This window comes from Miniopterus natalensis, chromosome 9, assembly GCF_054644295.1.
Source record: "Miniopterus natalensis isolate mMinNat1 chromosome 9, mMinNat1.hap1, whole genome shotgun sequence".
In the NCBI taxonomy this organism is placed as follows: Eukaryota; Metazoa; Chordata; class Mammalia; order Chiroptera; family Miniopteridae; genus Miniopterus; species Miniopterus natalensis.
The window spans coordinates 6,120,541-6,144,200 of NC_142089.1; the positions used below are offsets into that span (position 1 = coordinate 6,120,541).

The 23,660-nt window shown below is 44.2% G+C and overlaps 1 protein-coding gene across 1 annotated transcript; it reads right to left on the minus strand.

The window, feature by feature from the left end:
- Positions 1-2,550: 2,550 nt before the first annotated feature.
- SLC25A33 (solute carrier family 25 member 33) lies at positions 2,551-23,660 on the minus strand. Its single transcript, XM_087820124.1, has 7 exons — positions 23,559-23,660; positions 13,566-13,745; positions 9,150-9,227; positions 8,372-8,472; positions 6,690-6,756; positions 4,218-4,498; positions 2,551-3,028 (listed from the first exon to the last, which is right to left on the minus strand). The coding sequence occupies exons 1-7, from the start codon at positions 23,612-23,614 to the stop codon at positions 2,826-2,828; spliced, it is 966 nt and encodes a 321-aa protein (XP_087676250.1). The 5' UTR covers positions 23,615-23,660; the 3' UTR covers positions 2,551-2,825.

Genomic DNA, 23,660 nt, shown 5'->3' on the forward strand with positions numbered 1-23,660 from the left:
CCTATGTCTGAACATGAACGTAATGCAACGATTAGAATGTCAGAGCTATAGGTAGGTATTGGCCTGGAGGGATGATACACTGTTCAGGAAAAGCAACATGCATATTAACTTTGATATCTGAAGTTTAAATAAACCCCTATACTGTGTATTCTTGCAGGAGGCAGAAGACAGTTAAATGAACTGCAAAGTTACCTCCAGGAGGTGGGATTAGTGGGGAAGATACATTTTATGTGTTCTAGTATTATGGATTTTGGCTAAATTACTAACTAAAAAGAAGAGAGAAAATATTTGTATTTAATTACACAATGTATTTCAGTATTCCCACTTTTCCATGTTTTGGGGGCTCACCATTCGAGTTCTCATTGTCGTAGCAGTGGTGGATTGACAGGTTTCCTGTGGCCAATCTGTCCCACACCCTAGTAGAGTGCATCTACAACAAGCTGCCTGCAGAGAGGGAAGGGAGCCCACCCAAAACCTGGGGGTGATTAGAGTCTGCACTGGAAGCTCCTTATTCTTGGAAGTGGGTGTTAGAGCAAAGGCCTTTCGTTTGCGGTCTTGCTGCTTTCACCAGTCTGGAGCACCCAGAGGAATGAACAGCAGTGAAGCTGCCCTCTAAACATGTGACATTCTGTTTAAGTACCGTTCTTTTTCCAAGGAAGATCCAGCATCTACACAGTAACCCACTCACAGGAAGGACTGTCAGGGCACTACTGGTTCCAGTGCAGCTCTTTGGGGACCCAATCCTTAGGTGAACTGAATGCAGTGCTGGGCTGGAACTTGGCTTCAGTTAGAACACTCCACAGGTTCAGATGCCTCCGCTACTTTTCATTCATCTACTGGAGAAGCAGTACAGACCTACTACTGGTCAGCTTATTACTCACCATCTCCGAGACCTCAAACAAGTCATGTAAACCTCTGAGCCTCCTATTTGTAAAATGTGATGATAATACCTGCCTCACATGGTTGTCAGAATTAACTTAAATGAGAAAACACACAACACTTTGCACAGTGCTTGGCACACACTGGGTAAGCAATGAGGGTTTTTATATATATTATATTACTTAAAAACAATAAAATCCCAACGACTAAGCTTGTGGAGAACAGAGAAATTAATCATGGGATTTCCCCATTAACAGCTCAACCAGTGGCATTTCCCACTTAAAAATCCAACAAGCCCCTTCACACAGGAAGCATCACTTTTTCCGGCCTGTTCTCATCCCGCCTTTGGGGCCCATATTTCTTGCATTTCAGCGCCCTGGTGCAGGAGAAGCAAGCAGAGAACTAACTTGTACTAGGTCAACATCAAATTTATTAATTCAAGAAGAAAGTGTAAGTGGATATTATTTTGAAATAATTCTCTTACCCAATTAGTGAACATTAAACAACCGAATTTTTAATCTTCATATTAGATAAAACCTTGAGGAAAAATTCAGGTCTTAATATGACTACTAAAACAAAGACGTTGATAAGTGCCACTATCAAACAGCCGTTACAATGAGTTTCTGGATAGAAATCTCTCGACTGTCCTGCATTTTGGAAGCACTGAAGCATGACTGATGTCATTTATCTTGACTTCTACATAAGTTGTTGAAAGTTGAAGCAAATTACACTAGAGAGCTCACCACCACCAACCAACTTCCTTTATGACTCAAGGGAAACAAAATTAAACTCAATTTAAAAACAGTTAGAAACCATCCTCCTCGCCTCCCTACCAGAGTATGTGCAACTCAGTTGGAAACTCCAAGAACTGGTTATTTAGAGTCATCTTTCTGACATTCACACCGAAAGGGAGCCCAATGCACAATATGCGCCAGGTCCAGTGAGAGAGCTAATGGGAGGCCATCCATCGTACCCGCCTTCTGTCTTGGCTTTCTGTCCCTTACTAAATTTCCTTTTAAGATGGGAGGGTGGGTCTACAATTTTCATAATTTCTCATTTCTAGGATTTAAAAATTTTTTTGAACTAGGGTATTTAAATACCACCACCACTTCTAGTCAGAGTAAAAGTGAGCCTTCCAAGGAGCCGGCAATCAGCCTGCGTCACGCGCCTCTTTCCCAGCAGTAGGGGCCGAGAGCAGGCTCAGGCCCCAGAGCGGGCGCATCGCTCACTGCATCCCATGTTCACAGCCAGCCGCACTGTAACACGCCTACAAAGCACGCAGGCTCGACTAGGCTTAACTTCTGGAGATACATGCAAGAGCGAGGCCACTGGGAAACGGTTCTTTAAAACTCTCGCCTTTGGTTCCAACTGGGGATAAAGGACAGCTTCAGGAAAATGTGTATAGCTTAAAAGAACCAATGTCAGAACGCTGTACGACTGTTGTTTTTAGCTCAGCAGCCTGAAAGCTTGGAGTATCAATCTGCATGAGACTTGGAAATGCACAAAGGAGACCACCCAACAGGGACCCTCCTACCTGCCCCGCGCAAGGTCTGACACTCAGATCAGGAAACAAGTGCACTTGGACTTCAGAGGTCCCCGTGTTTCTAAAGCTCGTTTCCCTGAGCCCTATAGTTCACAGTACAGTGGACATCAAAGAGCACAAAAGCCAAATTTATACTTAAATTAAATAGCATGATTTAATTTAGTTGCTGCTTAGTCCTGAATCCTCTTAAGTTAAAAAAAATTATAATTAACTATTAACGTTAATGAATTTAAACCTTCCAGAATACATGAATCCAAAAGGAAATGTCCAACAGGTGACACGAGCCACGTCTTTTATGGCCTTTCCTGTGTCAGTCTCGAGCATTCTAAACATCAATGGAAAAGAAATTCTCTACTGAGTTTTTCAGTTTTATTCTTCTAGATCACAATTTTCTGGCCTTAGGTTACTGAGGACGGTCTTCCAACAGGTACACAATCAGCTCGTAGGTGGACAACACGATGGCTGTGTTCGGTATCTGCCGGATGAGCTGGGCAAAGAGTCCTCTGTAAAAGGCAAGGTAGCCTTCCTCCCGGAAGACCAGCCGAGCGGTCTGGACAAAAGACTTGTACTTGGTGCCTTCCTCCCGGAGCCGCGTCCTTATGACTTCTGTAGAGAGAAACACATACTTTATGTGACAAATAAGTTGCATTTCCAGGCAATATGAGGAGAGACTTCAACGCACACAGCTTTATAATTGTCAGTGTATACCTCTGCCTATTTGCCACCTAAAATAAAAAACCATGTTAAGATCTCAATAGATGCCCTGGTCGGGTATCTCCGTTGGTTAGAGCACCGTCCCGATATGTGAAGGTTGTGAGTTCGATCCCTAATCAGGGCACATGTAGGAAGCAACCAATGAGTGCATAAACAAACTGAACAACAAATCGATGCTTCTTTCCCTCTCTAAAAAATATTAAAAAAAAAAAAGCTTAGCTTGAATGGGAATTAATTTTATAGTTTATGGTTTTCTACTCACATTAAGCAAACACTGTAATTTCACAGAAGGTGAAATGTGTATTAAGTAATACCTTCCACAAGACTCTTTTCATGCCCTCCCCACCTTTCTCCTCCCAGCATCCTCCACTCTGTCCAGCTTACACGCGGCCTCCTTCCTTTTCAAACCTTGGCGCACTTGGCCCCCCTCACCTAGGCCCACGCTTCTGCCTGCCTACGATGAGGGGGCCAGCCTGACCACTTCCCCATGAGCCCTGAGGCCCCTGAGGGCTCTGGCTCACCCAGGGGACTCATCTACCTGTTACTGAGTTCACCATGTGCATTTGTCATAGCTGACAGTACAGTAGGCTTCTGAAAAAACCTTTTTTTTGTGGCACAGTAAACAAAGTTATTTTTTAATAGTAGGTCAGAAGGACATGAGGCCTATAATTCTTTAAAAAATAAACCCCAAAGTAGCTTTACTCAGCATTCCATTCAAACTGGAAGCTGATTTTTTTTAGAGTTTGGCTCCTATGTCATTTTTTTTTAAATCGAGAGATTTTTAAATAAAATCCAGATTTTTGGCTTCTTGAAAGCATCAGAAGTTCTACAACACAAGGCCCACATTCTGCACAGCAAGTTTTGGGTACAGCAGCTGGGGCTGAGTGTCACCAAGTTCCTGCCACTCACACAGCCAGCTTGTGCGTGCATACACATGGGGGAGACCAGATGCACCTGGGCTGGTTCCATCACTACCTGCCGGCGCCTGCATTTCAACTGGCTCCAGGGGTCTCTATGTACACTGACAAATGACACAACCTGACAGCTGTTTCACTGCTCTGGGAGAGAAAGCAGCACATACCGTGTGGATAGGCGATACAGGAGGCACATCCCTTTGACACAGCAGCAGCTGCCATGAGTCCAAAAAAATTTGTGGAATTCTTCTCAGTCCCATTTGTAGAGGGGGCTAATGGAGCGTCTTTCAGATACTTCTTCAAACTTTCATAAATAGCAAAACAGATGACAGTTTCTGAGATTCCCGCATACGAGGCAGTTAATCCCCGATAGAAGCCGCGAATGCCTTCCGTCCGGTAAACGTGGCGTGCACATTGGAGCGTGTTCATCTGTTTGCAGCCACGCACCCTGGTAACGGAGACCAACGACAGGCCGTCAGAACATATGAGTGAGTGGGCACCAAAAAGACGATCGCTGGACAGGAAGGAAATCAGTGGGTGACACATGTCCTCCCTGCACTGTGGGGGCTGCCTGCGCCTGGTGCACTGCGAGCCCAGGTCCACAAGCTGGGCCACCTGACCGGCCCACAGAGAGTGTGTGGCCTGTACAAGAGTCACATTCACAGCCTCTGACATGATTTTGGAAAGAGCTACATGGAGAAAGACATTCATCACACAGAAAATATAATCAAAACCATCCAAACACCTAAAACAGGCAGAGATAAGTAAACTACGGCACGAGTGCCAGGCTGAAACTGCTGTGAAGGCAGTAAGACATGGGAAGTGCTGGAAGCGGAAGGGAGACAGGCTGATGTGTAAAGAGTAGTTAGTTACGATACAAAGGTGTTCTAAGAAAATACTGAAGGAAAACCACCAACCTTCAACAAGGGGGTGAGTGAAAGGATGCCCTTTCTCATCGCTTGTCTCTGACTCCATCACTTCTAAATTTATAAAATCACAAACGTTACAGACTACACAACTTAGCAAAAACCTCAGGCTGGGTGCTCCTCCTGGTGACGCAGTTTTCATGAACTGCTTGGACACAAACTGAATCCCAGGACCTGACAGATTTGCCTTGGTCACAGTCAGAGACCCTTCCTGCTCCCATCTGTCTGGATGGGCCTTCTCCACTGTGTTTCCCCCAGGCCATTCTCTACACCCGAGCTGGGGTGACCTTTTCTAACACAAATCCAAACAGGCCACTCCCTGCTTACCACCCTCTATGCAGCCTGAGAAATACATTTTGGGCCAGATAATTCTGTTGTGGGGGCTGTCCTCTGCACTATAGGACCCTGGCCTCTACCCACCACATGTCAGCAGTATCCCACCTAAGCTGTGACAACTAAATATATCTCCAGACATTGCCAAATGTCCCCTGGGGGCAAAGTGCCCCAGGCTGCCAAAAATTTCTCTTAATGACTCTCCACTGCCCTCCAAATAAAGCCCAGGTCCAACTCCAAATTCCTTCCCCAGGTTTTTAAGGATGTTTCTCCAGCCTTATCTTTCCATAGTTCCCTCCTGCTCCAGAACATTCGCATGTGGTACACTCTGACCACACTTCCCTTCTTCTAGTTCCCCAAAATTAACGATGCTTTTCTGCTTCCAGATGTTCTGTGCACACAGTTCTCTCTGCCTGCAGCCCTCTTTACTGCCGGCTGTTTCTCAGATGGCAAGGTGGACGCTGCAGCTACAGGAGGCCCCTGGCTGCCCTTCTCTGTCCATCCTGCCTAGACTGCATTAGGGACCCTACAGGGTCCTGCAGTACTTAGGACCCTTAATCCATCAGACTGTGATTTTCTTTTCTGTAAAGCTGAGTTTATGGAAGGCAGGGCCTGTGTCTTATTCCCTGTCTCCCCGGTGACTAGTGTACAGGAAGCGTGCAAAAACACTCACTGTTGAGGGACATGTTAACAGAGCTGACCTGAAGAAAGCTTTACAATCTCCTGAGCACAGATCACTACCAGGTAGATTTAAAAGGATGCACACGGAGGCTCTCAGCCGACTCATGCACTTATCCACCGCTAAGGTTACGAGGACACTGTGCACACCTGGAATTGGAAGTGGCTACTTAAGATTTCCAGGAGAGGATGCTGATTAGAAGCTGGAAAGACAGGTTGGTGTTAGCACAACCAAGCAGGGCCTGCGGGCTTCACCAACTACCAAAGAATCCGCAGCCTGTGGAAGAGTTTTAGGGCAGAAACCCACGCACTGAGGGCCTTGGGGTTCAAATGGCCCCGAGGGGCCTGATGGCATCTGCTGCTCTGCCCTCACTGCCATCTTCCCACTTGAAAGAGAAGCACCTGGGGAAAGCCCACAGCGCTGCAGCTGGCGTGGGGTTGGCCCAGAGCAGAGACCCCCGACCGTCTGTGAAGGTCGGCACTGCAGACCAGGGGCCACAGTGAGCGAACCTCCAACCATTTCTGTTGGCCCTTGTCCCCCACAATGCTTGACAGCACGAATCTTCAAACTAAAGAAGCTGCTACATAGGCTCACATTCAAAAAGAACAAGGAGTCCGTCTGTACACTGCATTCAAAAGACAGGAATGGGGGGGACATCCCCAAGAAGTCTTCTATCGAGGAAGCAACACTTAATAACTTACTTCCGTTCTAGCTGCATCCGGGTTTTAACCATCCATATAGGATTCATTAAGGAATTTGTGACAAAAGCTGGAAGAAAAAAACAATAGACAGTGTCATCACTGAACACAACCAATGCTGATTAAAGTTGTCTATTCCATCTGATAAATGTTGAAATCAGGCTTTCAATGGTTTAATAGTAAAAATGGATAGTAGGAAGCAGCTACAGTTCTGTACTGCAGACAGAAGCTCCAGTCCCCTAAAATGTAACTTCTCTTGGTATGTTGGACCTAAAAAAAAATCTCTCGTTTCTAGAGCCGTCTAGTGTTTCCCAGCCTCTAGGTGGTGCTGTTGGTATTTCTGTCAATGTGATTCCTAAGGTAAACATGAAACCATTCTAAAACTCAATTTGTAAGTGTCAGGTCCACAAATAATTTGTTTTTAAAAGTTGCTGTCCTAATCCAAAAGGTTACCTTATATCAAACTTAAAATAGTAGAAACTAAATCTCATTTAAGTGAATCCAAACATAGGCATTTTAATACCTGACTAATCATTTCAGGAAACTGAAGTTTTAACACTGATCTGCTTACAGGAACCATTTGTTAGTAAGTTTTCCCATCTTAACACTAATCATTCCAGACCAGCCAGAACAAGGCAGAGTCATGGCATCAGCCCCCCCATAGTGACCCTCTTCAAATGCCTCTCCCCTCCCCAGTCCTAAGCACATCAGTCAGATACCAGGAACCTAGAGAGAGATTAAAACTGCCTCCAGGTCCTCTTTAGGTAGCAAGGGTTCTTCTAAGTGAACTTTGCAGAAGCTGCACATCTGATGACCAGTATTTAGGTCACAGCTAACCCACTATCGGCCTCAGAAGTGGACACTACACTTGCTCCTCAGGGCTCCATACTCAGCACACACACCTTTCCTGTTTAACATTATTTTCTACTGGGGTCCAGAAATTACCTATAGCTATTCAGATGTGTTACTAGTACTTTTATTTGTCGTAAGAGACAGAACTTGTGCATACACTTTACAGCCTGGCAGAAGGCGGAAATTTTTCACAAACTGCCAATGTAATACCTTTCTAGTTAAACAGACATAAACCTTATCTATAAAATGACAAAGCCTTCTCTCAGCAATCTACAAGTCCATGCTGAGTTTTTGGGTTCTTCTGCCAAATATTTCCTGGGGGGAAAATCCTGTTATAAATTTCCCACAGTAAGTGGGATGACTCCCTGAAAAGACGCTCTCTGATCTGTCACCGCCCCCTAAAAACCCACCAGCCCCCAACCCTCATCACAGAACCTAGTGGTAAGGACAAAAGTGCCAAATGTACACAGGGTGTGCTGGACACCATGAGTGTCATGAAAAGAAAAAAAAAAAGGTCAAATTTTAGAATGTAACATAATGAAATAGCCATGAAAACCACATGAAAATTCCTTGAAAACAAGCACTGCACCAACAACTAGCATGCATGGAACACGTACATTCTGAGGAAGAATACAAAGCTTTAGTGGTTAAAGAAACAGGAACCAAGTGAAAAACTGATCCTAAATACTCGTATTTTATCAGCTCTAACATAAAGCATTAGAAAAATGATTTTAGATGCAAAAGAAGCAGAGAGCAAACTTCTAATCCCGTAAAAGGCACAACACATGCTTTTGGAAGGTGAGACGCTTCTCTCCACCACGGGGGTAACGTACCTGCAGAGCCAGCTGAGAAAATGTGCACAGTATTGCTATTAGGCACAAAAATGCCATTGAACTGCTCTTTGGCTTTGGAGTAACATGCAAAGTACACAGCCCTGTTAGAACAAAGAGAGAACGCTATAAAGACACCGGCATGGCACTGTAAATGTACGTCCCTCTGCAACCTCTGAAAAATTCAGGAAAATAATACGGGCAAGAAGTTAACATGTAACCAAAAGCTTGACCTCATCTGTGCTAAACCCAGACCCACTGCAGGCTCCCTGAGGAAGGTGCTGCTCATCTCTCTAAAAAGTATTCAGTAGTGATGGGAAGAGCCCAAAAGAACTGAGGAAAATAAGATTTTGGTAATATACATACAAAGTCCACTGTAGTCTTCATTCTGGATAAATGCCAATCCGTTAGGCACCAACATATACTGTAACTCTTAAAATTTGAAGTATTTCTAAAATATACCACACGTGTCCTGCCTTACACTAAAATTAGTATGTGTAACCCGGGGGTGGGGGGCAATGCTGCTGAACACATACCACACTTACTTAGAGAAGATCCCAGGGGTGAGAGCAGACTAGTTTTCAATGTAATAAAATAACTAGAATCGCTTTCTCACAGATGCACTAAAGACACACCAACGGCTATCACTATTTCTGTCAGATGTATTCAGGCAAATCCTGCACAGAAGAAACTGGCCATCTAGCAGTATGGCTCTCCTGTGAAAAAGGCCTCGGTACATTACACAGGTATACAGGGACCCGGCTGAAAATTTAAAGCTTACCTTGATGGTGCAACTCCAACCAAATTTGGACCCAAGCCTCTAAACAGTGACTTTGGTCCCTCCTTCTCCAAGATCGACCTGAATAAAAAATAAAAATTTTAAAAAAGGTGGTATCTTTCAAATCCTTAGGCAAGGCTTATGCAAAACAGGCTGTGAGTGAGCCTCCCCTTTAGCCAAGAATAGGTTGTTTGCAAGCCCCAGGCTTTATCTGATTAAATCACAATACAGAATCGGGAAGGCTGAAGAATGCAGCCACATTAACACAGTGAAAAACTGCTTCAGAAGCATCAGTCTCACATGTTTGCGAGAAGCCTCTTTCCTGTTCACACAGGAGCAAGACCTCCAGGGTTTATACACGGAAATCCTGTAGGGACAACAAGCACTGAGAAAGGGTCTGACACAGGGACATGATTCTAGCCCAAAAGTTATGGGAACAAGGGCTTGGGGCAAAGACAGTTCTTGGGTCTCTCTAAATCTAAGCAGCCAGATGAAGGTCATAGAGTTCCAGTGAATTTTCACACTGGCCCAAAACAAGTAATTCGGCCCTTAACAGAGGATGAGAATTCGGTGTTTCCAACTTTAAATACTTTGCTTCTGTTCTTTCTTACAAAAGGACTGATAAGAAGCCAAGTTCTCCAAACAAAATCTTTTCTTAAACACCACCTTGAAGTGACCTGCACCTTATAGTATGTAAAAGATTTTCAAATGGTCAGTCTATTCAAAATGTTTCAAGTTTAGATTCTATCTGTCCCCCTCAGTGTACACTGTGCGGCCAGCCCAGAGGTCATTTAGACACAATTCCAGGACTATCTGGCTCCAGAAAGCCTGGGCCTCTCATCTATAATGCAGGAGGAACACTCATCCTCAAGGGACTCGGGCCTCTTCGGAACTGCACAAGGACTGTGTCCCCGGTGACGCATATTAACAGTGGGCAAGAAGTCAAATCTGTTACATAATTCAAACTTCTAACCTTGCTGGCTGTGTACAAAACTCTTCTGGAACAATCAAGTGCCTATTATAAATGGTACACTTCAGCCTCAAAATAAAGCATGTTAGGATCCAGACTCATTTTCCCACAGTTGTAGAAACATTCATTTAGGAAAGAAATGCAAAAAGAAAACAAGGGCCTTATTTGGAGCGTTTCATCTTCACTAGTTTTAGATCACGATCCAAGACAAAGATCTCATCTGAACACATCAGTTTTATTTATATAACATAACTAGATCACTAATATATTACTTTTCAGATTAAAAAGGCATCTGAGTAAAAATTACCTGAGTAAAGAATAAGAGGAGCTCTGATTTAAATTTTAAAAAAAGATTAAGCATAAGACTTTTTAAGACAGATACCTGGAATAAACTGATAAATTCTTCCCCTTTGGCAAATTTAACAGTGAGAGCCTTTTTAAGTAACCTCACTCAAAATATAAAGGCTTTTGGTGCTGCAATGGAGAAAACGTACTCTGTAACAGGTACTCTGTACCTGTGACGCCAGCAAATGCCAATTTCCATTTTGAAAAAGAAACTTCCTGTAAACAAGTTCTGTTGCCTGTTAAGCCTTTTAAAGTAGTGATTCCTGAAAGAGTAAGACCAATACTAAGCAACTGAACCATCATCTCTGCCCTTACTAGGGATCGTTATTGGAAGAATTAGAAAGCAATCTAGTAATAACCCAGGGAGAGAAGAGAGGTGGCTTTAACCAGGGTGATGGCAGAGTGCAAAGCGGTCACCTTTTTTATATACACACACACACATTTCTCAGAGAGGGAGAGGGAGAGATAGAAACATCAATGATAAGAGACAGTCCCTGATCAGCTGTGTCCTGCATGCCTCCAATTGAGGATCAATCCTGCATCCCAGGCATGTGCCCTGACCAGGAATCGAACCGTGACGTCCTGGTTCATGGGTCGATACTCAACCACTGAGTCACGCTGGACAGGGAAAGCAGTCACCTTCTGCCAGCCCACCCTCAGATAATGCTGCTCCTGTCAGCAGTGTCTATATGGGAGTGTAACAGACCATTATTAGAACTTATTAGCAGGAAGACATGCATTTCCCCTGAAGAGTTAGTGTGCTTTCTTTAGAAGAGAACTGTGTAACATGATAGTCTCCTTTCTGCCTTGACTTCCAAGAAACTCAGTTGTAAATTTTACATTTAAAAAGTACAGGAAGTGCATATTTACATGAAGGGTGCAGGGGGGATGTGGAGCTCTTTATATGCAGTATCTTACTGATGTGCCAAAATTCATTCATTAATTCTATTTGTACTGAATGCTTACTATGTGACAGGCAGCATTCTAGGTGGTTGGGGACACCTCGGTGATAAAAAAAAAAAAAATCAAGTCCCTGCCTCTGAGGAATTTCCATTCTAGTGGAGGCAGGGAGAAAATAAACAATACGAACAAGTAAGCTACACTCTATGTTGGACTGAGGTGAGTACGGGGGATAAAAATAAGGCAGGATGGAGGGATGGAGCACGAGGGCAGGCTCAGTTTTAAATAGCACGGTCACTGCAAAGCCTTCTTGCAAAGGTGATAACTAGGAGCCAGCCATGCGGATAACGTCCAGTACCCGGGCCCTAAGGCAGAATGCGCCAATGTTCCTGGCTTTTTAAAGGGGCAGCTGAAGGGGTGTGGGAGGGGAAACATCAGAGAAGCAATGGGAGGAGTGACAGCTGTGTGGAGACTGGCAGGCTGCACAGACAGGAGAAAGCAGTCCCCAAGGGATCTAAGTGAGCATCAGACAGAGGACGGGGAGGGGAGCAGGTCTCAGGCCAGACCAGTGAGGAGCGTGTGTTTGCTCACTCTTGTGCTCTCTCTCTCGCGCGCGATTTTTTGGAGCTAGAGAGACATCAGAGATGTAGAACATGCAACCTCAAAAACCTGAACTACAAAAACAGTCTCATTCACCCACGGGCTTGGCCCACTGACACCCACAACTTTTGGGTAACAGTGTCCCAGTTACAGCAAATCTGTAAACCCATTAGTCATGAGTTATCTGCAAGCACGTAAGAGGAAGTTCATGTAGGATGTTAGTCAAGTTGGCAAATTACCTGTCTGTTTCATTATGTCCAAAGCACTTCATGTTCCTCAGAAGGTGTCACTTGAGACACTGCCACTGCCCACACATATAAAAAGGCAAACCAGGATGGGGACATTTCACAGCCATGTCTTCTTGAGGATATGGGGCTGTCTTGCTCTTTCCTGAGATCAGAGTGGGCCTCCCAGCTGTGTCCCTGTCCCTGTCTCCTGGGCCCGTCCCTGACCTGCTGCCTCTGCCTCTGCTCCTTCTCAGCGTTTAAGGTGAAAAGTGGGAATCTGGGGTGTTGGGTGCCAGCCTCTTTCTCTGGCTGGGCTTCCGATTCTCCCACATGGGACCTCGCCCTCAGCAGCCGGTCTCGCGTTCAGTTTTGCTCAATAACTAAGCTTGGATGCAACCTCGTCCACGTTTGGCACTGATGCCTGGGTGACTGGTAAGCAGGCTTTACAAACAAAACATACCCAAAAATAAAGTAAGTGCTTTCCAACTCATTCTGCCTTATTGAAATGTGACTGAACTCTGTCCAAAGTGGTATGTGGTGCGGTTGTTCAGACAGAGCGTTTCTACTTCATGGACTCTGTTCCTAACATTTCTCAGCTAAGCAACTACACTGGTAAACGGCAATGTCTTTCTTGAACACACCCCATTCCAGTGGTCAGTTTCAGAGATTTGAATATCAGGTGTATTTCAATTCAACTATCGTTACAGAACATCTCTTAAAGCACAGGGCCCCAGGTAAAATTCAGAGATTGTCAAGGGCTCTTCTGAATTTCTGATTCTGCCTTAAGCATAGATACCAATAAGTCAAATTCAACTTATGACTATTTAGCTACTTCATAAGCAAATGAGACATTTTTAATGCAATAAGAATAATAAATTAGGCAGGTAGCCTAGGTATGAAACAAAATATTTTAAAACCACTTTACTAAATATATATTGAGACTTTTCTATAAATGTATAACTATTTCCAAGTAGTAAAAAATTAAAATAGTTTCCAGATTACTTCCTCTTAAAATACTCAAAACCCTTCTTGTGAGATTTAAAAATTGTAATTTCATTTTACTACCCCATTGCTTCCTGCTAGCCCTCAAAAGAGTATGAGCAAGAACACTTTGATGCAACAATTTGAACAGGGTTTTCTGGTTTGCTTTGTTAGGTTTGCTCTAACTGTCCTTGGATGATGACCACATGCAAAGTGGGCGCCCTGCCGCCAACGGAGCAAGGTCAGAGTTCAAAGGTATTGGTACAGTAACCTAATTCTTAGGTTTGGACAGAGGCTGTGCAAACAGAACATCCTATCTGATGTGCTTAATACACATCCTGTATTGATAGTGGGGGCAGGGGTGTGGCCAGAGTCCAGAATGGGGACTGAACTTACTTCAGAACCTGTAAAAGTCCAGGTGTCACTGACGTTGGTCTCACCACTCCAGCTCCACTAATGGTCCCCAGATGGACCTGAGGATAATAGACTGTCCGAAGAGTTAATTTTGAAGACTGCAACCTTGTCTTAATGACTTCGAGTGGACAAGTGAAAATAGCACCAACAGTGCCCCCGCATCTGTGAAAAAAGAAATCACAACAGGATCAGAGACGCCATACCATTCTCTACACAAGCGAAATGTGAAACTGATCTTTTCTTTATTAAAAAAAGAGGACCCATGTTCATTTCCTAATTAAAACACATGGGGAGGTAAAAAATTAAGAGTTCAAATCCCAGCAGTTAAAGAGCTAACCATTGTTAACACGTTAGCACATCCTTTAGGGCTTTTCATGACCGGCTTTTTAATCTCACTTTATTTCCTGTTACCTAGATATTGTGAGTGTCAGTATATACACCACTTACATCCTTTGTAATAGCTGCATACTATTCCTCTGTACTGATGTATAATATTTTATCCAATCTCCTACTGTTAGACACTCATGTCATTTCCAATTCCACTACCCCGTTGCAATGAATATTCTCGAAAATGCATCTTTTCACAGTCAAACAGTTATTTAGGTAATGCTATTTGAACAACATTTAGCCCAGCCGATGTGGCTCAGCGGTTGAGCATCGACCTAGGATCCAAGAGATCACAGTGTGATTCCTGGTCAGGGCACATGCCCGGGTTTTGGACTCGATCCCCAGTCGGGGGTGTGCAGGAGGCAGCGGATCAATGACTCTCATCACTGATGTTTCTCTCTCTCCCTCCCTCCCTCTCCCTTCCTCTCTCTGAAATCAATAAAGATATAAAAAAGAGAAAAGACAATCAACATTTGCTACAACAGACTTTTATTAAAATCTAATTAACTTGGACTCCACTGAAAGTTAAACTAAAGCTGACTTTTCCTTTTTTTTTTTTAAATATATCTTTATTGATTTCAGAGAGAGGAAAGGAGAGGGAGAGAGGGAGATAGAAACATCAATGATGAGAGAGTCATTGATCAGCTGCAGCCCACAACACGAGCATGTGCCCTGACCGGGAATCGAACCCCGATCTCCTGGATCTCAGGTCGATGCTCAACCACTGAGCCACGCCCGGCCGGGCCTGACTTTTCCTTTTTAATCCTCACCCAAGGATATATTTTTTCCATTGCTTTTCAGAGAGTGGAGGGACAGAGAGAGAGAGAAACACCGATGTGAGAGGCACATCAATGGCTGCCTCCTGCATGAGCCCTGTGACCAGGCCTGGGGATCGAGCCCACAACCAAGGTACGTGCCCTTGGCCACAATCGAACCTGAGACCGATGCTCTAACCACTGAGCCGCACAAGCCAGCGCAAAGCTTACTTTTAATGACAAAGTCCTTGTGTTCCCCCTTGAGGTCAGAACTAGTCGATTCATCCTGTGTTTTCATTAATCATACTCTCTCTCTGAATCGGGGCTCTCCTTTACAATTTTTTCATATCAAAATATTACCTGAATTAAAAATTTATGTAGTTTTCTTCTAAACAACTCACTTATCCTAAAATATCTCCTTCCATCTTTTCTTAAACAATAATACTTATGACGCTGCGTGCTTGATGGGCTGGCGATAATTAACCATGTCATGTACCATCAAAAGCCATCCCAAACCACCAGTGACGCGGGTCCTTCTCTTTGGAAAAGATGAAGGCCCAGGACATGTCTCGTTCCCATCTGTAGGCCCAGCATCAGGACTCCCAAGTTCACAGTATTTGCTAAGCAAAGGAATGATTAAATTGAAGTTTCAAGAAGAGTGTCTTGTAAGGGATCTAAATGTTTGAAGACAGCACTTTCTGTCCGCCTATGATCACAGTGACTGTCTCAGGAGCACCTAGCTAGGGCACAGTAGTGCCTGGCGCACAACAGGTGGCTTGCTAGAAATGACAGCACCAGCATTTCTGAGGGAAAATGAGAGGAGGTAGGGAGGACAGTCCGGGCTCACAGAGCACTTCCTCCTCTAGCGGACGCAGGTGCTGGGAATCTGGAGGCACCGGGGCCTAGCACTTCCCAGTGAGGACGGCAGTCAAGGCCCTGCACAGCACTTACGACCAGGAGCCTGCAGGCCCACAGAGAAGTCAATCCTGGTCACAAGAGCTGGGGGCCATCGGCTGAAATGCTAGCACGCCTACCACTGAGGGGATGATCGTCTAGTGCCAGGCACCCAGTCCTCCAACAGTCCCCCAAGGCAGGAACTGTTATTTAGCCTCAAGTCACCCTAAAGAATCTAAATTTCAAAAAAGAGAATAAAACATACAGATTTCAGGGGTGGGGAGGGGAGGAGAGAAAAATAGCCATTCTGCACTATCTAGGTAAGCCCACTTTAAAGTCATGGTGACATACGCCTAAATTAAGCTGTTTACCTACAGTGTTTTCTGAACTGTGGGCCAAAGCCCATCAACCACAAAAGCAAGGCAGGGATGGGGAGTGGGGGCGCCGGGAAGGCCTCAGTGTGTGAACCAGCCGGCATTTACCCCTCAGGGGCTGTGGAGTGGAAGTGCCCTCACTGTACAGATGGGAACCTGGGTCTCAATGACATGATGCACTTTCTCAGTCACAAAGCAGCTCAGAGTCTAAGCTGAAACCCAAATCCAGACCCGCTATGTCAACAGCCTGTGTTCGTCCCACTGTGCTCAGGTGTCCTCTTCAGGAGCATTATGGGAAGAGGGATTGCAGACAGCTTTGCTCGCTGATTTACACTACTTTCACTCATACTCAAAATGGAAAACCGTTAACCAGACAGGTAGAACTTTAAAACTCTAAAGTGTCCTTTTGTATCAAGAAAAATTGTGAGCCTAACTGAATGCCGTTCTGTGTAATTGGCTCTAAGCACTAGAATGTATCTAAAGAAAATCAGATATAATGGGGAGTGTTTAAAAAAAGAGGTTAAAGAAATAACTTCCTAACCATGTCTAGTCACACAAAATAATTACTCTTATCTATCACTATAACCATGTGCTTTAAAAGTATAATATTTTAAAACACTGGAAAAGTTATACGCTACAGAGTAAGATAAAGAAATAGCTGAAACCTACTTATGTTCAATAACATGAGTCCATGTCACTAAAAAACAAACAAAAAACCAGCTCCCTGGGAAATTCTTTCATCAGAAAGTCAACAAGTTGGAATATGGCACAGGTCAACCACCTTTACTTTGTCCCCAAGTCAGCTGCGCTCCTTATTTGGCCAACTGTCATCCAAATCTATGCCACTGATCAAAGGATGACCTCCAGGACAGTGTGCTTGCCTAACCAGGCTAGTGTCCCACTATCAACGAGTCAGTGGACTCTTTGAGGATGCAGCCATGCTCACTACCAGTCACTGTCACCTGCTGCACACTCTGCCCCTCGCAGAGGGGTGGTGGTGGTGACACAGTGGTCATTAGGAAACAGACTAATTCTGATGAGGTACCAATATTTCAGACCACTAATTTCAGACCACTAATATCCAAAGTGGGGGACATGCTTTAAGAGGTGTGTACAATGAACCAGACAGAGGGAGAAAACAGTACAAAGAGAAATGGAATTTCATTACATTGATCACTATCATCTCTACCATTTAAGTTCTATTTTGTGCATGCCTTCTAATAGAGTAATATAAATATACATGGGAATATGCACAAACATTTTAATCGTAGGGCTGTATGATCAAAGTTTGACAACCACTGTTCTAGACCAGTGGTTCTCAACAGGGACAATGTGCCCCCCCCGCCCCGTGACATCTGGCAATGTCTGGAGACATTTTTGGTTGTTGACATTGAGGGAGGGGGTATTAGCATCTAGTGGGCAGCAATTTACAGGAGAGCCCTACTCCACCCCAACCAAATAATCATCTGGCCAAGGTTGAGAGAGTAATAAAACAGACAATATTTGAAGGCAGTATAACCGATGTGGAGGCCACTGCTGCTTGTCTCCCAGCATCTATCTCCTCTTCCTGTCATAACAAGAGCCCAGATTTCTTAAGCAGTTTGGATGGGATTGAATCCATTTCTAGGTTTAGCCCCGACTCAATCAACCACATAGCCAGGTGTTCTACAATGGGCACAATTCAGTCCAAGCAGCACAATTCCCCAGGGAGCAAAGACCAGTTTAGAGATGGGTGCATGTCCAGGTTGGTCCAATCAGAGCTCAGCTCCAGCCAGACTTGTTCAATGGTGGAGAAACACGAGGAGCTGCTGTAAGCCATGGTGTGCTTGTGCAAGAAGCAACTCTGGAGTCAAGCAGGTATTTCTAGAAGTCATCAGGGTTCCACAGTGACACTGCTGAGCTAATTAGGTAAGTCCTTACCTAAGTCTAGCTTTCTCTAGAATTCAGATGTATGTGCCAATCATCAAGCCAACTAGAACTGAATTTTTTATTATTTACAACTAAAAGCCTTCTAAATGAGCCTGGTCAAAAAAACCTTACACAAGCTTCTCAAGAAAGCCCTTAAAGGGTTTTAATCTCATCAGTACTCTTCCAAAAAGCAGTCAGGACTCCAGTTTCCAGTAGGCTAGGTTTCTAACAGCTATGTGGCAACTCCCTGAAAGTTAATTTAATTCGCCCCTAGGCAACAGTGCTCTAGTCACTGAGGAAATTCTCTGGGATAGTCCATTCAGCAAAACCATCCAAAGAGTTTGAACAGAGCAGTGGAAAGACCACGAGGAGCAGCTGTTACTTGTCTCAGAGTAGTCACAACAGATGGTGACTCTCTGAAACCTATCTGCCTAATTTTTTTTTTTTTTAATATATCTTTATTGATTTCAGAGAGAGGAAAGGAGAGGGGGAGGGAGAGATAGAAACATCAATGATGAGTCATTGATCAGCTGCCTCCTGCATGCCCCCGAATGGGGATTGATCCCGCAACCCAGGCATGTGCCCGGACAGGAATCGAACCCTGATCGCCTGGATCCCAGGTGGACGCTCAACTGCTGAGCCACACCCTGCGGGGCTATCTGCCTAATTTTCTAAAAAATCTATCACCTGGATTTTCCTGTGCCTTTTCCCTCTTTTACTACTTGTTCCTTTTTCTATAAAAACATCCCTCCCCCATTCTCTCTGTCTTCCTGCCCAGAACTAAAGTCTTGTGTTTATTACATAAAGATATATTTAGCCTGGCCGGGCTGGCTCAGCGGTTGAGCGTTGACCTAGGATCCAGGCGATCAGGGTTCGATTCCTGGTCAGGGTATATGCCCGGGTTGTGGGCTTGATCAATGACTCTCTCATCATTGATGTTTCTCTCTCTCTCTCTCTCCTTTCCTCTCTCTGAAATCAATAAAGATATATTTAACTGTTTATCGTTTTACCCACATAGGCCCGGCTTGGTCCCTCCCTCCCCCTGTGAATTAGGCTCCTCTCCTCCACTTTATAGCAGAACAAACAAGGCTAGACTATTAACACACACACACACACACACACACACACACACACACACACACACACACTCTGTATCTTCATGGGATCAGAGACATAAAATTTTTAAATTATGCACACAAATTTTTACCTTTTAACTCTGGGTTTCAAGTAACAGGTACTATTTTGAAAACTCAATTTTCAACAAGAGTCTCTGTTTTCTACATATACACTGGCTCATTTTAGGCACTATATAGCCAAGGCCAATATGCTCTTTATTATAATCGCCACCCAAATGATAGGAAACTGGTATCCAGACCCACAGCTTTTACATAACTATGATACGGATTCTACCAACAAAGAATACTGCCAGACCCAATTACCCAAATCTCTGGAGGTTGTAATTTTCCCTTTCATCTGCTATCTCTATGGTCACTCCTTGAAAAACACTAGTTCCTCTTTACATAGAAATTTCTGGCATAAGGCTTAGAAGATTTTGATTATACAAATTCTGTATTCATTCAGTCAAAGCCAAATGCATAGTTTTTGATGCAGTAATTATGCTTTAGATGCTATTTCCTGTCTTCTTTCTCATTTAGAAAGAAAATTTAAAATAGCACTGGGAATGTATAAAAAACTCTATACTACTTTCTGAACCTGAAGAGAACCAGTATCTTTCACAAATACACAAATCCAAAATAATGTTACCTTGCCCTGGCCAGGTAGTTCAAGTGATTAGAGCATGGTCCAGACATGCCAAGGTTGCGGGTTTGATCCTCAGTAAGGGCACATAAAAAAATCAACCAATGAATGCATAAATAAGTGGAAGAACAAATCGATGTTTCTCCCTCTCTCTTTCTCCCTTCCTCTCTCTCTCAAATCAATAATAATAAATAAAAAGTTACCTATGCCAATATCATTTCAGGAAATCTTAATATAGAACCATGTTTTTACAGTTCACAAATAATCAAAGTACTGCTTCTCTTAATTTGGGATAATTTAACAAGCCACATCAGCATATACTCCCAGGCATGACCCACAATACCTTTTATTCACTTGGTTAATCATTAAACAGTTGTTGATTAAGCATCCGTAACATGTGGGGTCCTGTACTTGGGATGTACCAGTGAAGAAAACAGACATGGCTGTTGTCCTCAGGAAGCTTAAATTCTAGCAGGAATCTTTCATCCAAACACCATACAGTTTTTAATAGTGTTTGTTATATATATGAAATACACTGGATGAAATCAATTTATAATCTTAGTATACTTATGTAAGCCATATGTAAAATATTATGTGCATGTTCTATCTGTCTTACTCTCATTAAGATAGATTTTAAAGATTATGTAAGTATGTTTGATGACAAAAGAAAAATATCAAGCTATAAAAATAAGACCTAAAGCATATAATCCAGACCATTAACCTCTCTCTAAATCTAATGACAGCTTAAGTCTATTTCAGGTGCCGAGTACATCTAAATCACACCTCGGGATGTTACTGCTTGCTCAGCAGAGGAAGGACATCACTAACATTACATGGACAACAAGAGTGCCCACGTGATTGGACAAGGAACATTTAAGAGATTTTTCTCAACAGACATAAGGCCTAGACAGCAAAGGGCCCCTTCAGAGGATTTCAGTGTTTCTCTTAATGAGATGTTAAGTTTAAACAGTAGAAAACGAATGATAGGTTTTGTTATGTAATAAAAATAAAATTTGTGTGAGTACATTTTGTGTTCTGATAATACTCCCCAGATTCAGAGATAGGAGGAAAGAAAGCAGAAAACAGCAAAATCCCTAAAGATACTAAAAGTCAACAGCAAATGAGTGAGGTTCCCTCATGCAGAAGTCACCCACGCAAAGATATGGTTTATGAACGTGCTGGTAGGTAACCAAAGCCTTAAAAATGTGTTTTGACTCAGCAATTGTACTTTTAAAGGTTTACCTGAAGGAAATAATCAGAGAACTACACATATATACATAAGGATGTCCAGCTATTTATATTGGCAAAAAAAAAACCACAACCAAACATCAATGAGAGATCAGAAATTATGTAATCAGAATAAGTTAGTAGTCCTGTCATAAATTACTGTAATGTCCTCACTGAACTCTAGGCACGGGCTTGGAAACGGTTTGCCTTCTTTACTATAACCACTGAACAGTAAAGCTCCATCCACAAAAGGTACCCGCAGAAACTCGCTGCCATTAAAATACAATATATTATGAGGAAGAAAGCAATTTTTAAATCATGAGCCTATTTTAAAATTAACTATGGGGCTACATTTGGTATGCACATAGGCACAGAACTTTCTTCTAAAGTGCTTATTTCCAGGTGTTGGTTTGTGGGTGGGCTTTCTTCCAGTTCTCTTCTTTCTTATAGGGCAACACTATATTCAAAAGATGATTTACAGCTTAATGTAGGACTATTTTCACCTTTGCAAAAACCCCAAGAAACTGTCTTTTTAAAAAAGAATTATATCTGAAAGACTATTGGGTTGTTTTGCATTTAGTTTTTATTTTCTAGGTTCTAAGATCAATTTTTAACCATTCACAGGCCTGCAATACCTGATACAATCTTTATTCAATATCATTAATTAATAACATTAAACTTGTTAGATGTTAGTTTCCAATGGCTATTCAATAAGCAGGAGAAATGTGACATTTAAAGAGCAGAGGCTGACTTATTTTCAAAGGAAGTGAACTTAGTTCTTTGGAAAGATGCCAGCTTAACAACATGGAAACTGGTCACTTAGAGCAAAGCAGCAGTTCATCCACTGGTCCAGGCGGGAGCACGGGCTGACTGATTTTAACCGTGTGATACACCCACCCATTCAACAATTAGCTCTATAATGCCCTTCCCTAAAAGAAATGGAGGTAATATACTTTAGGCTAGTGGGAAGGAATCAAAATCCATCTAGTTACTCTGAAAGCTTCCTTCTGGAAGATTTATTTTCTTTCTTGAATATCTGCAGCAAGTAACCCTGAAGTACGGCTAATGAAGGAACTGAAACCTGTTAAATTCAGAGCTTCAGGCACTACCCTAATGAACTCGCTACATTTTAATCAGTTTTCCTCCATCACAAGGCTGGTGTTCCTGCAGGAGAATGGGCAGCCAGAGGGCACCGTGAAGGGCGTGCGGGGAGACTCACCCAGACAGGGCAATCAGTCTATTACGCAGCGGGCCTCACGGAGTCTGCTCCAGAGCCCACAGCTCGCCCAGTAGGAAACACAAAGAAATTTTTAAAAGACCACCTCACTATAAAGAAAAGTTAATAAATCAAAATCACCGAGTACAGCATCCTTAGAAAAAATTATCCTTTTTGGCTTTAATAATACGAACAACTTGTTTACAATTCCCCAGAATGACAAATTAATACATCGTCATAATTTAGGAATTGCCCCCCCTCCTTCAAACATCAGCGAGGAGATGAATGCTTTGGTTGGAAAAACAAAGAAACTGCCGGGGCACCTACAGGAAGAAGTACACAGAGCTCAGAACCTTCTCAGCACAGTCATTTTCACAGGTTAAGCTCTCAACCATGACTCAAGGGACACATCTAGGCCGCAGTCTAAGCTGCAACTAAAAGACTCAAGTCAACATGACAATCCAAAAATAAAAATAAAAATCTGATTTTTATACGTTCCTACACTTAAGAACTGCTGTGCCAGGCCTGTGAGGTCCTCCATTAGACTCCAGATACCTTGCAAGACTCCAAAGGGGCCCAAGCTACCGGCTGTATCGAAAAAAAAAAAAAAAAAAATTTACTAACACTCGAAAAACATGTTAACGTCTATCTTTCAGAAGAAACAAACAAATCGGCTCCCTTCCTAACCCCGTAACCATCCAACCTCCGTAAAAATGCAGGGCGGGCCTCCGGCTGAAAAAATAGCAGCAGCAGGGTGATGATGATGATGATGATCACCATCATCAAACGAACGCGCACGCAGCTCTCGAAACAGAAACATCTTACCTTGGACGCGTCTACCGGCAGGAAAGAAGCGTTTCGACACGCCTTCCGGACCTTAACTTTCGCCCGGGGTCCCCCAATAGCTCGCCCACAGGTGGCCGGCCTGCATCGCGGTTCGCCAGCACTTCCCAGGCCCCTCCTGGCCGCCGACGCCCGCAGCCCCCTCGGCTGTCTGAGCTCTGAGCTCGGCCCTGCGCTACCCCGAGGAGCTCCGGGGGCCACCCCAGGCCCTGGGGGGAGAATCCAGGCCGGGGGGCGGGAGAGGGCGACTCGCGAGGGCGGCGTCGCCAGGGCGGCTGGGCCACAGTGACCAGGCAGGGCCACCCTCCGGGGACACTCGTCACACCAGCCAGTAATTGTTTTAAAAGGACTCACAGCTGGAGACGCCACGGAGAGGGGGATGGGCGTGGGAGCGAGGCAGGCTCGGTGGGGGGTAAAAGCCACCCTCGGGGGATGCGGACCCCGGAGGGGAAAAGGCCGACGCCTCCGGGGCCTCATCACCGCCCGACGCCGGGACTTCCTCCTCAGGGAGCCGGCGCTTCGGCCTGGGGAGGGTCCGTAACCGGTCAGGGCGCCGCACCGAGGACGCGGGGGACGGGCCGAGAGAGCCGCGGGGTCGGGCCGGGACGCTCACCCGCCGGCGAAGAGGTGGAGCAGCGTGTTCTCCTTCTGCTGAGTGCCGGTCGCCATGGCCGCGCCGGCGCCGCTGGCGCGAGGCGGCTCGAAGGATGCGCGA